General features: G+C 44.3%; 1 protein-coding gene across 2 annotated transcripts in view; it reads left to right on the top strand.

Moving 5' to 3' along the window:
* Window positions 1-17,382, top strand: part of dpm1 (dolichyl-phosphate mannosyltransferase subunit 1, catalytic) — a 93,584-nt gene that overhangs the window by 38,980 nt on the left and 37,222 nt on the right. For both annotated transcript variants that reach the window (XM_048550244.2, XM_048550245.2), the window contains exons 4-5: window positions 15,772-15,848; window positions 15,935-15,960. In XM_048550244.2, the coding sequence (XP_048406201.1) occupies window positions 15,772-15,848; window positions 15,935-15,960 (103 nt within the window). The remainder of the gene's footprint in view (window positions 1-15,771; window positions 15,849-15,934; window positions 15,961-17,382) is intronic.

Genomic DNA, 17,382 nt, shown 5'->3' with positions numbered 1-17,382 from the left:
ACTCAACAAAAAAAAAACTGCTGTATAAGTTTATATTACTGGTTTTAGTAGAGCACAAGTGAAAGTGATTTTTTTTGATTGAAAACTGCTATGATCCAATCGGAAGAACCATCAACATCCAATTCAACTGCAAATATCATGAACTATCAATTAACAAACTAATTCCGTTGTATACTTAATATGACACTGATTAATATTGAAGAAATGTAAACATAAAAGAATTTTAGTTTTTTCTAAAATTTGTGACTAGTGTTGAATATAAATTTTTACACTCCCTATTTCCTAAAACTTTATTAAAATACTTAGTGGATTACAACTTTCACTTCAAATTGTGATTTTTATGTCAGGCTCTTGTGGCCAAATCAGTTTTTCAGTGTCAACATCTGACTGTAACGTATCAATTATGGCTGTAGGTGGCAACATTCCTTTTTGTTTGCAGACTGTAGGTAACTCTTAAATGTGTGGCCCTTTTAAATTCTTTTGTATAGGTATACATACATGACAGTTTAAAGGCTGACTCAGGGACTTGTATTCATGTGCACCTTAGAGAGAAGATTGGCTCTGTGATAGACTTCACTTTGTTAAAAGTTTAATCATGCAATTTAGTTGTGATAAAATGAACTAAAATTGTGCATTGGTGTTGAATTAGAAGCGTAAAATCAAAGAAATTTCAGCAGTCCATTGTCTAGATGGAAGTTTAAGTGGTGAGGAGAATGCAAAAGGCCTCAGATGGAGGCAGCAACTGAGGGGGAGAAAAATTGTGAAAGGGTGCAACACTACATTCAAGGTTGGGAAGTGTTGATGCATTGAAAGATGTGGACTACTGAGGGAGGGGTGTAATTGATGGCTGCAACCATCCTGGCTTTGGTGCATTGTTGGGGGAAGAGTGTGGAAGGGGTACAGGACAGCAGTGTAGTTGGCGTATTTAAGCTATAGAGCCAACACTCAAGGGTGATATTGGGAGATGAAGCTGTCTAAAGAGGTGTTTGGAAATGTTTAAAAGCACAGAACCGATGGAGTTGACAGTGGTGCATGCAAGGAAGAAGACAATATGAAGGCATAGGGGGTGAGCCTAAAATTCATTCTGCCAAGCGTGACCTACGTTGCCCTCTATCCTCGTGCAAATTGTAAATGTAAAATGGAAAATGTCTACAACTACACCCAGAGTGGGTGGAGTAAGTGGTTTCTTTTTGTCTAAGTACATGGGCTCTGCTTGTCAGTTAAGTGAGGCTCTTCAAAGTGTAATCACGTTAATCGGGCAGTTCAACAGTACAGGTAGAAGATGTGTGTATTCATAATACCCGCAAGTTAAAGGTACGCAGTGCCCGACTGTGGGGGAAGCATAAAAGTCCCAGCCACAAACAATCTTTGTCATTCCAGACTGATTATAGTCATCTCTGTGAAAGAGAAATAATCACAGGTGACCTTAACATTCTCACCTGTTAGGCACAGTTCACAAAAACAATCCTCGATCTCTCAGGCTGCAGACGGGTATTGAATTGATTTCATCTCCCGTTGGTCTGTAAGTATTTGGTAATCTTCTTTGCACTGCTGTCTTCTTTGGGGTCTATAATTATGAACTGTACCACATTAGAATCCCTAATTGCATTAGACTGCGTACGTTAGGATGAAGTCCAGTATGTCCGAGATCCACGCAGCGATGTTCTAAGGCACTCTTTGTTAGAGTCCTTCTGTGTCCCAAGAATGGAGCACTATGCTGAGAGCCAAATGTTGACAGCTGTCATATTTTCCACAGAGGTGATTGGATTCATGACCACAGTCCATCTCGTGGTCCTCCCTGCTGTAGCTGCAGTTCGATGAGAGTACAGAAATTGAGGAGGAACAGATGCACCAGTAATGAAACCATAACTGAAGGACCCCTCAGGATTCAAAGGAGATACAGAACTCTCATCCTTGATGGGACTTTCTCCAGATGAACAAGGTGCATTTCCACCGCTGATTGAGGATGTCCTGGGACACTGTCATAGAACTACACCAGTGGGATTTGCAACCTGAAGGAGTGGAAGATCATCCTATCCCAGTGGCCATTAAGTTGATAGCTTTGCATAGTAATTTCGTAAATAGCTGCTTCCAAGGATATCTGGGGACCTGTGGGGGATATCAGAGCAGTTACTCATGTAATTTATGTCTGATCACCTCTGCTCATTTCCTCATGATGAGGTGAGTGCCGCAGCCTGGACAGGAGACTTTGCCAACATAACCAGTTTTCCCAGATGCAAGGCACTATAGACTGTACACGTCATGTTGAGAGCACCATACCATAACACAGCTGCCTTTGACAAGAGACTTCAGACAATATTTTGAGTGGCATGGTGGCTCAATGGTTAGCACTGCTGCCTCATAGCGTCAGGAACCCGGTTTGATGCTACTTTTGGGTGACTGTCTGTGGGGAGTTTGCACATTCTTCTCCGTGTCTGCGTGGATTTCCGCTGAGTGCTCCGGTTTCCTTCCACAGTCCAAACATATACAAATTAGGTGGATTTAGCTATGCTAAATTGCCCATAGTGTTCAGGGATCTGTATGTTAGGTGCATTAGTCGTGGGAAATGCAGGGTTACAAAGGTAGGGGATGGGTCTGGCTGGGATGCCGTTTGGAATGTGGATCTGAATTTGTTGGACGGAATGGCTTATTTCCACACTGTAGGGATTTGATGGATTCTAAGAATTATCTGTCATCATATTCAGAGCATGCTGTGCTCTGCGCAGTTGGAGCAGGGAAGGAGAAAATTTGTTGGATCCTAGAGCTGGGGAAGATGCAGCAGTATTCTGAAGAGGAAGATGAAGTCATTAAGAAAATAGAATGATTTTTAAGATGACAGAGAGCGTACAATGTCAAGCATATCTAACCAGATAGGATTTAATTGATGATAATAAAATGTGAGGCTGGATGAACACAGCAGGCCAAGCAGCATTTCAGGAGCACAAAAGCTGACGTTTCGGGCCTAGACCCTTCATCAGAGAGGGGGATGGGGAGAGGGAACTGGAATAAATAGGGAGAGAGGGGGAGGCGGACCGAAGATGCAGAGTAAAGAAGATAGGTGGAGAGAGTATAGGTGGGGAGGTAGGGAGGGGATAGGTCAGTCCAGGGAAGACGGACAGGTCAAGGAGGTGGGATGAGGTTAGTAGGTAGATGGGGGTGCGGCTTGGGGTGGGAAGAAGGGATGGGTGAGAGGAAGAACCGGTTAGGGAGGCAGAGACAGGTTGGACTGGTTTTGGGATGCAGTGGGTGGGGGGGAAGAGCTGGGCTGGTTGTGTGGTGCAGTGGGGGGAGGGGACGAGCTGAGCTGGTTTAGGGATGCAGTTGGGCAAGGGGAGATTTTGAAACTGGTGAAGCCCACATTGATACCATATGGCTGCAGGGTTCCCAGGCGGAATATGAGTTGCTGTTCCTGCAACCTTCGGGTGGCATCATTGTGGCACTGCAGGAGGCCCATGATGGACATGTCATTTAAAGAATGGGAGGGGGAGTGGAAATGGTTTGCGACTGGGAGGTGCAGTTGTTTGTTGCGAACTGAGCAGAGGTGTTCTGCAAAGCGGTCTCCAAGCCTCCGCTTGGTTTCCCCAATGTAGAGGAAGCCACACCGGGTACAGTGGATGCAGTATACCACATTGGCAGATGTGCAGGTGAACCTCTGCTTAATGTGGAATGTCATCTTGAGGCCTGGGATAGGGGTGAGGGAGGAGGTGTGGGGGCAAGTGTAGCATTTCCTGCGGTTGCAGGGGAAGGTGCCGGGTGTGGTGGGGTTGGAGGGCAGTGTGGAGCAAACGAGGGAGTCACGGAGAGAGTGGTCTCTCCGGAAAGCAGACAGGGGTGGGGATGGAAAAATGTCTTGGGTGGTGGGGTCGGATTGTAAATGGCGGAAGTGTCGGAGGATGATGCGTTGTATCCGGAGGTTGGTAGGGTAGTTTGTGAGAACGAGGGGGATCCTCTTTGGGCGGTTGTGGCGGGGGCGGGGTGTGAGGGATGTGTTGCGGGAAATACAGGAGACGCGGTCAAGGGCGTTCTCGATCACTGTGGGGGGAAAGTTGCGGTCCTTGAAGAACTTGGACATCTGGGATGTGTGGGAGTGGAATGTCTTATCGTAGGGGCGGAGGCGGAGGAATTGGGAATAGGGGATGGAATTTTTGCAGGAGGGTGGGTGGGAGGAGGTGTATTCTAGGTAGCTGTGGGAGTCGGTGGGCTTGAAATGGACATCAGTTACAAGCTGGTTGCCTGAGATAGAGACTGAGAGGTCCAGGAAGGTGAGGGATGTGCTGGAGATGGCCCAGGTGAACTGAAGGTTGGGGTAGAAGGTGTTGGTGAAGTGGATGAACTGTTTGAGCTCCTCTGGGTGAGCAAGAGGCGGCGCCGATACAGTCATCAATGTACTGGAGGAAGAGGTGGGGTTTGGGGCCTGTGTAGGTGCGGAGGAGGGACTATTCCACGTAACCTACAAAGAGGCAGGCATAGCTGGGGCCCATGCGGGTGCCCATGGCCTCCCCCTTAGTCTGTAGGAATTGGGAGGAGTCAAAAGAGAAGTTGTTGAGGGTGAGGACGAGTTCGGCTAGGCGGATGAGGGTGTCGGTGGAGGGGGACTGGCCGGGCCTGCGGGACAGGAAGAAGCGGAGGGCCTTGAGGCCATCTGCATGCGGAATGCAGGTGTATAGGGACTGGACGTCCATGGTGAAGATGAGGTGTTGGGGGCCAGGGAATTGGAAGTCCTGGAGGAGGTGGAGGGCGTGGGTGGTGTCACGGACGTAGGTGGGGAGTTCCTGGACCAAAGGGGAGAGAATGGAGTCCAGATGGGTGGAGATGAGTTCGGTGGGGCTGGAGCAGGCTGAGACGACGGGTCGACCAGGGCAGGCAGGTTTGTGGATTTTGGGAAGGAGATAGAAACGGGCCGTGCAGGGTTGGGGAACAGTGAGGTTGGAGGCTGTGGGTGGGAGGTCCCCTGAGGTGATGAGGTCATGAATGGTGTTGGAGATGATGATTTGGTGCTCGGGTGTGGGGTCATGATCGAGGAGGCGGTAGGAGGTGGTGTCGGAGAGTTGGCGTCTGGCCTCGGCGATGTAGAGGTCAGTGCGTCATACTACCACTGCGCCACCCTTGTCTGCGGGTTTGATGGTGAGGTTGGGGTTGGAGCGGTGTGAGCGGAGGGCTGCCCGTTCTGCGGGGGAGAGGTTGGAGTGGGTGAGAGGGGTGGAGAGGTTGAGGCGGTTAATGTGTCGACGGCAGTTGGAGATGAAGAGGTCGAGGGAGGGTAGGAGGCCTGGGGGTGGTGTCCAGGAGGAGGACTTGTGTTGGAAGCGGGTGAAGGGGTCAGTGGAGGGAGGGTTAGGCTTCCGGTTGAAGAAGTAGGCATGGAGGCGAAGACGGCGGAAAACTGCTCTATGTCCAATCATGACTGGTATTCGTTGATGTGTGGTTGTAGGGGGACAAAGGTGAGCGTGGTTGTAGGGGGACAAAGGTGATTCCAACAGATGTGAGCTGGGTGTCTTGATTCATTGACTCTAAGTTTATTGTTGCTTGAGAGGCAAACAGTCCCTGGCTGTTTCCAGAGGCAAATGCAGCTTTTTCTTTCTGGTTTGAACGTTGTACGTTATGTGAACATTCCGGATTGAACAATCAAAGATGTTATGCTGTGCTGGGCATGAGGGAAAGAATACCACATCCTTAGATAGGAACTAAGATAGTATGGCGTCAAGAATGGGTGACCTGTATAATGTATTATAGTGTAATTATTGTGTCTGCAGTTAAAATGACAGCTGATTTAAAAAGGTTATGATATAAATAATGATATATTTCTGAGTGTCAACTTGTATTTGCAACGAAGAGCATCTGTATGTACTTGAAAGCTTTTCTTTATCATGACCCTCCCATCGTGTGTATTGTGAAGGGTAGCTGTTGGCTAGCGGTGCTTGACCTAGTTAATGGCTGGGTTTTAAATATGGCACTGGCACCTGAAATCCCTTGAAGTGGCAGCAGTGGTGTGTACTTCCTCCATAGCCAAGCACACAGTAGTACCAGTCTTTGCTGTAGGGGCAAGGTGCATAGATAGTGACATGAACTGCACAGAATTGCATGCAATAACTCACTTGACCTCAGAGAAACTTTTGATGAAACTCCTGAAGTGACATTTTGCTGATTTTTGGTAAAATTTAGCCCACTAAAATGTGTCAACTCTGCAGACTGTTATTTGACAAAATGATGGATTTTTAAAAATTCATTTGTGGGACATGGGTGTCGCTGGGTGGCCAGCATTTATTGCCTGTCCCTAGTTGCCCTTGAGAAGGTGGTGGTGAGCTGCCGCCTTGAACCATTGCAGCCCACCTGCTGTGGGTTGACCCATAATGCCATTAGGGAGGGAATTCCAGGATTTTCACCCAATGACTGTGAAGGAATGGCAATATATTTCCAAGTGAGGATGATGAGTGGCTTGGAGGGGAACTTGGAGGTGATGGTGTTTCCATATATCTGCTGCCCTCCCCCTTCTTGTTGGATGTGGTCATGGGTTTGGAAGGTACTGTCTGAGGCTATTTGGTGAACTTCTGCAGTGCATCTTGTAGATAGTACACAGTGCTGCTATTGTGCGTTGGTGGTAGAGGCAGTAGATGCTTGTGGATGCAGTGCCAATCAAATGGGCTGCTTTGTCCTAGATGGTGTCAAGCTTTGTGAGTGTTGTTGGGCCTGCACTCATCCAAGCAAGTGGGGAATATTCCATCACACTCTTGACTTCTACGTTGTAGATGGTGGGCAGGCTTTGAGGAGTCAGGAGGTGCGTTATTCGCCACAGTAGTCCTAGCTTCTGAACAGCTCTTGTAGCCACTGTGTTTATATGGTGAGTCCAGTTGAGTTTCTGGTTAATGATAACCCCCAGAATGGTGATAGTGGAAGATTCTGTGATTGTTAACACTGTTGAATGCCAAGGGATGGTGGTTAGATTGTCTCTTATTGGTAATGGTCATAGCCTGGCATTTGTATGGTGTGAATGTTACTTGTCGCTTGTCAGCCCAAGCCTGGATATTTTTCAGATCTTGTTGCATTTGAACATGGACTCCTTCAATACTGGAGGAGCCAAGAAATGGTGATGAACATTGTTCAATCATTGGTGAACATCCCCACTTCTCACCTTTATGATGGAGGGAAGGTCATTGAAGCAGCTGAATATGGTTGGGCTGAGGATATTACCCAGAGAAACTCCTGCAGAGATGTCCTGGAGCTGAGATGATTGACCTCCAAAAACCACAGCCGTCTTCCTGTGTGTCAGGTATGACTTCAACCATCGGAGAGTTTGCCTCCTGATGCACATTGATTCCAGTTTTGCAAGGGCTCCTTTAAGACACACCCGGTCGGATGCAGCCCAGATATCAAGGGCTGTCGCTGACACCTCAACTTTGGAATTCAGCTCTTTTGTCCATGTTTGAACCTAGGCTGCAATGTTGTCAGGACCTGAGTGGCCCTGGCAGAACCCAAACTGGGCGTAACTGAGCAGGTTATTGCTGAGCAAGTGCTGCTTGATAGCACTGTTGATGATACCTTCCTTCACTTTACTGATGATCAAGAGTAGACTGGGGCAGTAACTTGCAGGTTGGATTTGTCCTGTACATAAGGGCCTTTTCCCAGGGCAGAAATGGCTAGCACGAGGGGTCATAGTTTTAAGCTGGTTGGAGGAAAGTATAGAGGGGATGTCAGAGGCTGGTTCTTTACGCAGAGAGTTGTGAGAGCATGGAATGCGTTGCCAGCAGCAGTTGTGGAAGCAAGGTCATTGGGGTCATTTAAGAGACTGCTGGACATGTATATGGTCACAGAAATTTGAGGGTGCATACATGAGGATCAATGGTCGGCACAACATTGTGGGCTGAAGGGCCTGTTCTGTGCTGTACTGTTCTATGTTCTATAAGAATACTTCGGCAATTTTCCACATTGTTGGGTAGATACCAGTGTTGTTACTGTATTGGAACAGCTTGGCTAGGGGAGTGGCAAGTTCTGGAGCACAAGTCTTCAAAACTATTGCTGCAGTGTTGTCAGGGCTCATAGCCTTTGCAGTATCCACTGCCTCCAACTGCTTTTTGATATCACGTAGAGTGAATTGAATTGATCGAAGACTCGTATCTATAATGTTGGGGACCACTGGAGGGGACCTAGATGGGTCATCCGCTTGGCACTTCTGGTTGAAGATTTACTGCAAAAACTTTAGTCTTGTCTTTTGCACTGACATGCTTAACTATCCCATCATTGGGGTTCTATGTGGCGCCTTTTCCTCCAGCAAGTTGTTTAATTGTTCACCATCATTCACGACTGGCTGTAGTAAGACTCCAGAGCTTAAATCTGATCCTTTGGTTGTGGGATCGCTTAGCTCTGTCAATCATTTTGCTGCTTTTGCTGTTTGGCATGCAAGTAATCCTGTTTGGAGGCTTTACCAGGTTGACATCTCATCTTCAGGCATGCCTGGTGCTGCACCTGGCAAACTCTCCTACACTTTCCATTGATACCCTGGCTTGATGATAATAGTTCATTGGGGGATATGCTGGGCCATGAGGTTGCAGATTGTGTTGGAGTACAATTCTGTTGCCGTTGATGGCCTATTGGGCATCCATGAGGCACTATCTCGAGTCGCTAGATCTATGCGAAGTCTGTCCCATTTAGTACAGTGATGGTGCCACATAACACAATGGAGGTTATCCTCAATGTGAAAGCAGAACTTCATCTCCCCAGGGACTGCACAGCGGTCACTCTTACCTATACTGTCATGGACAGATGCAACTGCAACTGGCAGATTGTTAAGGCTGAGGTCAGGTGTATTTTTCCCTCTTGGTTCCCTCACCACCTGATGCATTCCCAATCTATAAGACCTTAAGACATAGGAGCAGAAATTAGGCCATTTGGCCATTGAGTCTGCTCCGCCATTCAATCATGGCTGATAAGTTCCTCGATCCCATTCTCCCGCTTTCTCCCTGTAACCCTTGATCCCCTTGATAATCAAGAACCTATCTATCTCAGTCTTAAATCTACTCAATGACCTGGCCTCAACTGCCTTCTGTGGCAGTGAATTCCATAGATTCACCACTCTCCTTGCTGAAGAAGTTTCTCCTTATCTCTGTTCTGAAAGATTTTCCCTTTACTCTAAGGCTATGCCCTTGGGCCCTAGTCTCTCCTACCAATGGAAGCATCTTCCCAACATCCACTCTGTATTCTGTAAGTTTCAATTAGATTCCCCCCCCACCTCGTCTTTCTAAAGTCCAATGAGTATAGTCCCAATGTCCTCAAATATTCCTCATATGTTAAGCTTTTCATTCCAGAGACCATTCTCGTGAGCCTCCTCCAGGGCCAGTGTATCCTACCTGAGAAATAGGGCCCCAAACTGCACACCATACTCCAAATACAGTCTGACCAGAGCCTCATAAAGCGTCGTAGTACATTCCTGCTTTTATATAAAAGTCCTCTCAAAATAAATGCCAACATTGCATTTGCCTTCCTGACTACTGACTCAACCTGCAAGTTTACCTTGACAGAATCTTGCTCTAGAACTCCCAAGTCTCTTTGCACCTCAGACTTCTGAGCTTTCTCCCCATTTAGAAAATAGTCCATGCTTTTATTCTTCTTACCAAAGCACATGACCTCTCACTTTCCTATGTTGTACTCCATCTGCCACTTCTTTGCCCACTCTCCTAAACTGTCCAAATCCTTCTGCAGCCTTGTCACCTCCTCAATACTACCTATCCCTCCACCTATCTTTGTATCATCTGCAATTTAGCCAGAATGCTCAGAGTTCCTTAATCTAGATCCTTAATGTATAAATGCAGCTACCTCCTTTAGGACTCGACCAGCTCGATCAGTAGTACTGCCAAGTCACTGTTAGTGGTGGACATGAAAATCCCCCATCCGGAGTACATTTTGTGTTCTTGCCATCCTCAGTGCTTCCTCCAAGTGTTGTTCAACATGGAGGAGTACCGATTCATCAGCTGAGGAAGGACAGTGTGGTAATCAGCAGAAAGTTTCTTTGCCCACGTTTAGCCTGAAGCCGTGATACTACTTGGGGTCCGGAGTCAGTGTATACCACTGTGCCGCCACCTCTGCTGGTGAGACAGGACCCAATTACGAATGGTGATGGTCATGTCTGTAACATATGATTCTGTGTCAGGCTGTTGCTTAATTAGCTTGTGAAACAGCTGTAACATGTCAGTGAGGAGGAGTTTGCAGGGCCAACAGGGCTGTTTCTGCTGTTGTCTTTTCCGATGCCAATCTCTATGCTAGGTGATCTGTCTGGTTTCATTTCTTTGAGACTTTGTGCAATTGGTACAACTGAGTGGCATACCAGGCCATTTATAAGGGGCAATTGAAAGTCAACCACATTAATGTGGGTCTGGAGACATGTGTTGACCACAACTGGTGATGATGGCAGATTTCCTTCCTGAAGGACATTTAGTGTATTAGTGTACCAGATGGGTTTTTCTGACAATTGATAATGATTTCATGGTGATCATTAGATTCTTAATTCCAGATTTCTTTATTTGAATTCATATTCCACCATCTGCCATGGTGGGATTCAAACCCAGGTCCAGAATATGAGCTGAGTTTCAGGATCAGTAGTCTAGTGATAATACCACTAGGCCATCGCCTACACGAGTCTCAATGAATGGTTGTGTTAACATTAGACTCTCAAATCTCCTGGCCTTCCGATTTTTGATAATATGCCCTTCAGTTCTGTTAGGTTGAGTTTGATGTATGTGCAAAAGAAACGCACTAGCAGTCCATCTTGATTAGGTAAACATTAGTGCAGTGCTGAGAAATGTATGATCCAGCTGATTTGACTCCAGTATGCAGTGAAAGCTTACACCTTAGTATTCTTCCCTTTTTTTTCCATCTCGTTCCATTCCCTCACTAGCCCCGCTGCTGCTTCATGCATTTTTGCTTCTTCTCCACTTTCCTTTCTCCCTTGCGTCCTATTCTCTTCCCCTGTTCAACACCCCCTCAACCCTTTTCACTCATTCCTTTTGCTTTCTCCCACTCCACTCTTTGCTTGTTCCCCTCCTCCTCCTTCACTTTCCTCCTGTTAGAGAACTAACCTAACAAAGAGGTTTTATTTGCTGTTCCATAAGAATGTCAAGAGATAAAAGTAATATAATTCAACTTCTAACAGTTCAGAATAAGCTTAAAACCGTAAGACTACCTCTGATTCCGCTCCTTGATGATGATTTTGTCTCCATTTCAGCTGACGATTATCAACAATTATTCACGACAAACCCACCACTCCCACAGCTACGTCAACCTGCACTTCCTCAGATCCTTCTTCTTATAGGGACTCCATTCAATTCACTCAACTTTTCTGTCACATCAATTCTGATGATAGCCTGCCACTTGAACATTCCTTTCTTTATCTTTCTTTATCCTCAACTGAGGATTCTTACCCAGTGTGCTTGCTAGGGCCTTTTCATAATCAACTACACACTTCTCTCACCCTTTTCCCTTCTTCCCAGAGGCATATTAGGTGCTCTGTCATCCTCACCTCACCGCAGTCCTATATTCAAAAGGTCATCTACATTTTTGTCAGCTCCAGAGTGATGTCACTACCACTTACCATTTCCATTCTCAAAAACATCTTTCAGTGCAAGTGCAGATGAGAAGCAAGGTGGTGAAAGGACAGGTGCTGCATCATCAAACAAGGCTGCACACAGTCCTTCCAAATGAAACTGATTTACTTGTACTACTTTCTGTTTACTGTACTGTATTCACTATTCGCAATGTGGTCTCCTGTACGCAGGGTAGCAGAAACACAGACTGGGTAACTGCTTAGTGGAACACCTTTGTTCAATCTGAAAGCATCCTCAAAATTTCTGTTGCTGGTTATTTTCATTCTCCACCTTGCTCCCTCTCTGGCCTTTCTGTCCTTGACCTGCTACAATGTTCCAGTGAAGCTCAAACACTCCAGGAACACAAGGATCAATACATTGCTTTCATCTTAGCACTGGACAGCCTTGGGACTCAAGACTGCATTCAACAACTTGAGATAATAGGTTGTGCTTCCATCATGTTCTTTTTTTTCTAGGTTTTTTGCTAGCTTGTTGCTTTATCCCTTCATGCTGCATTAAGATGACTGCTATTTAGCCACTCATGCCTCAACTGGGTACAGCCTTTGTTTCACTTATTTAACCATTACCCTGTCTTGGCTTTTGCATTAGTAAGTATTTTGTTTGTTAATTCTCCTGCCCTCCGTTCTGTCATGCTACACAGCCCTTCCCTTTTGTCCATCCTGGTAAAAATTCTGAAGTTTCAGTATTCCTTCTGTTCTAATCAGAAGTTATTGATCTGAAGTATTGGCTCTGTTTCTCTGCTCATATGCATAATTTGAGAGTTTCTAATGTTTTTCCTTCTCAATTTATTTGTAATATGATGTTTTGCATATTTCAGCTACCATAATGTCTGATTTTTCCCCCTCTTCTACTGAGATGGACTAATTACCATTCGCCCTTCACTTATCTTGGAGGCTTTTGCTGACCTATGTTGACTCACAGTTGAATCCTTGAACTCTTAACCTCATTTGCAAATTCTTTCTTGGCCTCATCTCTCCCTATCTCTGTAATCTTGTTTAAGTAGGAAAGTGAGTTGTGTAGATGACATAAAGAACGTGCAGAATGATAAAGATAGCTTATGTGAGTTGGGCAAAAAAGTACAATGTGGAAAAGTGTGAAATTGTCCATTTTGGCAGACATATTAAAAGCATGTTATCTAAACGGGGAGAAGTTGCAGAGAGATCTGGATGTCCTAGTGCACTAATCACAGAAGGTATGCAGATACAGCAAGTTATCGGAAAAGTTATAAGAATGTTATGGCTTATTGCAAAGAGTATTGAAGCATGGGAGGTAATGATTCATTTATACAGGACATTGGTGAAACCATATCTGGTCTACAGTATTAATAACTGTACTTATGGGTGAATGTTAATACACTGAAAGCAGATCAGAGAACATTTATTAGACGAATACCTGGAATGAGCAGGTTGCCCAATGAGGAAAGACTAGATCTGAATCTTTTGGAGATTAGTAAAGACAGAGGTGATTTAATTGCAACGTACAAGATCCTCAGGGGACTTGACCAGCTAGATGTTGAAATAATGTTTCATCCTGTGGGAGAATCTAGAATGAGGGAACATAGCTTAAAGCTAAGGGGGCATCCGTTCAAAACAGAGGAAGCATTTTTTCCTCTGAGGGTTGAGAGACTTCAGAATTTCCTTTCTCAAAAGGCAGTGGATACAGAATCTTTAATTTTATTTTAAAGGATGAGTTAGATTCTTGATTACCGGGGAATGATATGCAGGAATGTAGAATTGAGGTTAAGGTGAGAACAGCCATGATCTTGTTGAATGGTGTAGCAGGTTCAAAGAGCTGAGTGACCTGCTTTTGTTTCTCGATTGTATGTTTGTAGAAGGAATTTAAATCATTATGAACACCCATTGCACATATTGCATTTGGTGCATAGTATTACAATTCCTCTTTTTTTCTACACTGTTAATTTTTCACATTAGCAATGCTATGCCATTGAGTCAGTGGCAGATGTGCAGTGATACCACAAGATTTATTTGTCATGGTATACCACAGCCATAAATATGAAAGCATAATTATAAATTAAACAAAATTTCCTTTTGGTACTGCAGCTGATCTGATTTTTGACATGAATAAGAAAACAATGAAACAAGCTTTGCTAAAAGAAAACTGCAAAAAGCCATCTAGCTGTTCAAGATGGCCATTTGGTCTATTCTGTCTGTGCTAACTGAAAAATACCTATCTAGTTTAATCCCACTTTCCAGCTCTTGATCTCCAACCCTGTGTATTAGGGCAGCTTGAATACAGGTTCAGGTGTTTCTTTTTAAATGTGATGAGCGTTTCTGCCTCTAACACCCTAAAAGACAGAGTTCCAAACCTTGCTGTGAGGGGTGTTGGTGGGCTTTGGGGGCGGGGGGAGAATACTCCTTAACTCTTCTGTAACCCTTCCAGTTACCTTAAATCAGAGTAATTGACTTCTCCAATAAGGAGGTGACTAAATCCGTCCTATCCAGTCTGTTAAGGTCCCTTAAATTTTTATAGCCTTCAGTTAAATCTCCTGTCCGCCGTCTCTGTTCAAAGAAAACAACCATCAGCCTATCCATTCTTTACACACTTTAATCCTGGTTACATCCTTGTAAATCACCTGTGATTGCCTCCTTTTATAGAATGATCAGAAGAATCTACAAATTCTGGCTGTAGTCTAACCAGTGTTTCATACGTTTGTTGTGTAACTTCCCAGTTCCTCTACTCAAACCTTAAACAATAATGAAAAATGTTTCATATACTTCTACTCTGTACATTTTTAAGAACCTATGAACATTGGCTCTAAGTCCCTCTATTCCCCCACACCTCTCTGAATCCTACCATTAGTTCTATATGTTCTTGCCATGTTTGTCTTCCTCAACATCTTTCTATTATATTTCTCCATGTTGAATTCCATTTGTCACTTTCCTATCCAGTTAACCAGTCCATCGATTACTGTCTGTAGTCTTCAACTTTCTAAGTATGCAGTCAATTTTATATTATCTGCAGTCTTGTTAATCATTAACCCTACATGCAAGTCTAAATTACTTACGTAGACCACAAACATCCATGGACTGAGTAATGTGGCTAAGGAATCAATTTTATTTGTCCTTAATAATGAACAAGTACAGTCATTAAGATGTTCAAACTCACTAGCATCAATAGTATTGATGGGCTGTCCCATTCACCCAATGGACAATATCTTCTTTGTACATTAAACATTTTAAAAATACATGTTGGTCATAGTGTTTTTTAAAGTTTGTCTTTTTAAGTTGACGAAATGAACTATGGCTAACATAATTACTTGAGTGATAATAAAATGTGAGGCTGGATGAACACAGCAGGCCAAGCAGCATCTCAGGAGCACAAAAGCTGACGTTTCGGGCCTAGACCCTTCATCAGAGAGGGGGATGGGGGGAGGGAACTGGAATAAATAGGGAGAGAGGGGGAGGCGGACCGAAGATGGAGAGTAAAGAAGATAGGTGGAGAGGGTGTAGGTGGGGAGGTAGGGAGGGGATAGGTCAGTCCAGGGAAGACGGACAGGTCAAGGAGGTGGGATGAGGTTAGTAGGTAGCTGGGGGTGCGGCTTGGGGTGGGAGGAAGGGATGGGTGAGAGGAAGAACCGGTTAGGGAGGCAGAGACAGGTTGGACTGGTTTTGGGATGCAGTGGGTGGGGGGGAAGAGCTGGGCTGGTTGTGTGGTGCAGTGGGGGGAGGGGATGAACTGGGCTGGTTGAGGGATGCAGTGGGGGAAGGGGAGATTTTGAAACTGGTGAAGTCCACATTGATACCATATGGCTGCAGGGTTCCCAGGCGGAATATGAGTTGCTGTTCCTGCAACCTTCGGGTGGCATCATGGTGGCAGTGCAGGAGGCCCATGATGGACATGTCATCAAGAGAATGGGAGGGGGAGTGGAAATGGTTTGCGACTGGGAGGTGCAGTTGTTTGTTGCGAACTGAGCGGAGGTGTTCTGCAAAGCGGTCCCCAAGCCTCCGCTTGGTTTCCCCAATGTAGAGAAAGCCGCACCGGGTACAGTGGATGCAGTATACCACATTGGCAGATGTGCAGGTGAACCTCTGCTTAATGTGGAATGTCATCTTGGGGCCTGGGATGGGGGTGAGGGAGGAGGTGTGGGGACAAGTGTAGCATTTCCTGCGGTTGCAGGGGAAGGTGGACTCAATTACTTGAGTATTTATTTTTGCTTTAGGAACAGCATACATCCATGGAATACAACATGCCACTGGAAACTTTGTGTTTATAATGGATGCTGACCTTTCACATCATGTGAGTTTATCTTGACATTTTTAGTGGATTTTTTTTTTTCTTTTTAACATTTTCAACTAACCAATTTTTTTACTTTCTACATTTAGCCAAAATTTATCCCGGAATTTATAAAGTGAGTATTCTTTCAGCTTTTGCAACTAACTTATTATTACTTAGTTGTATGCCAGTTGTTAACCATGTAGTCTTAAATATTTTGTGGTTCTTGAGTACAGTATAAATTACTAATAAACCAGCTCATCATCATAATCTATTTTCAGTTAAAACAGTATGATTTCACATCTGTGATTTTACATGTTTTTTGTTTATTGTTAAACATTCACAAAAATTTAATAATACATGAATTAAACTAGTCTTTGGTTTGTCAATATGGTTTTTATTAATCAATTCAAGATTGCTGTTGTATCCATCATCAGCACAAAAACATGACTATTGTATACAGTCATGCAAAATAAGCATGTTACATTTCAGTTCTGTTCAATAGTTTAATGTGGTAAAACAGAACTGTAAATGAAATTAATTGCATTATAACTCAAGAGATAACATATTAAACTGCTCCTGTTTGTGCAGATATATGCAATGAAGTTAGTATCTCCAAAACTGTTAATCTGCTAAAATTAAGATACTATGAATGTTGCCTTGAGTTTTTATTTTATTTACACTGATATAATATTTCTTAGTTGATGAATTAATTATTCCTGTTACAACAAAAGATATGTGACTGCACAGTTTGCATCCCTTCGTGGAAAAGTGCCTTCCCAGGTCTGTTTTAATCAATTTTCAAAGCTGAAATAGTACCTTCACTGTTAATTCTCCTATCCCAGTTTATTGGAAGGGATGAGGAGGAGTGATGTTTAAACTTTCAAAAATTACATTCATCTCTGTTATCTGCATATGTTCCTGTTTGTGCTATTATAGGACAGCTTGCTGTTAATACATTTAATCAGGTTCCTGCTGTGAAGTGGGGAACCTGGTATAGCAATTACCACGCAGGGTTTCAAGGGTTTACGAAAACTATCAGCTAAAGGGAGACAGAAACTCCTGGGCTAAGGAGCAAGTGCCTTTTAAAGCATTGTTTTGTGAGGAATACCCTAGTCCCTGAGGAAGACTTTGGACTCATCCTGCTGATATTGCAGCCTTTTGCCAAACCCCAGTGTGAGCACCAACCTGCTGCCCATGTGTACAAGGATCTATTGCAATTTTTAAATGTAGTAGAAAACATGACATTAATTACCAAATCAGGTGAAATATTTAAAACGTTGTACTGACAGAACCTCATTTGCTTGTCCAAAATGCACTTTTTCTCCTTTAGTGAGGACATCCTTTTCTCTGATCTATTGAATAGATGACCTAAAGCACAGTGGGTGGTCGCACTGATTGTACTTACTGACCGGTTGGCTTGCTTGCAAAAGTAGCTCTGTTTCCTGGATAAGTTACCTGTGCCATTGTGCTATTTCAACATATAGTGAGGCAACTTAATGTCAGAGTTACATTTTTGAATAGATTCTGATCAATTTCCGTTCATTGTTTTCTTTAG

Source organism: Stegostoma tigrinum, chromosome 19, assembly GCF_030684315.1.
Source record: "Stegostoma tigrinum isolate sSteTig4 chromosome 19, sSteTig4.hap1, whole genome shotgun sequence".
Lineage (NCBI taxonomy): Eukaryota > Metazoa > Chordata > Chondrichthyes > Orectolobiformes > Stegostomatidae > Stegostoma > Stegostoma tigrinum.
Note: the sequence above shows the minus strand (reverse complement) of the source record. Positions and strands in the feature narration are given on the sequence as shown.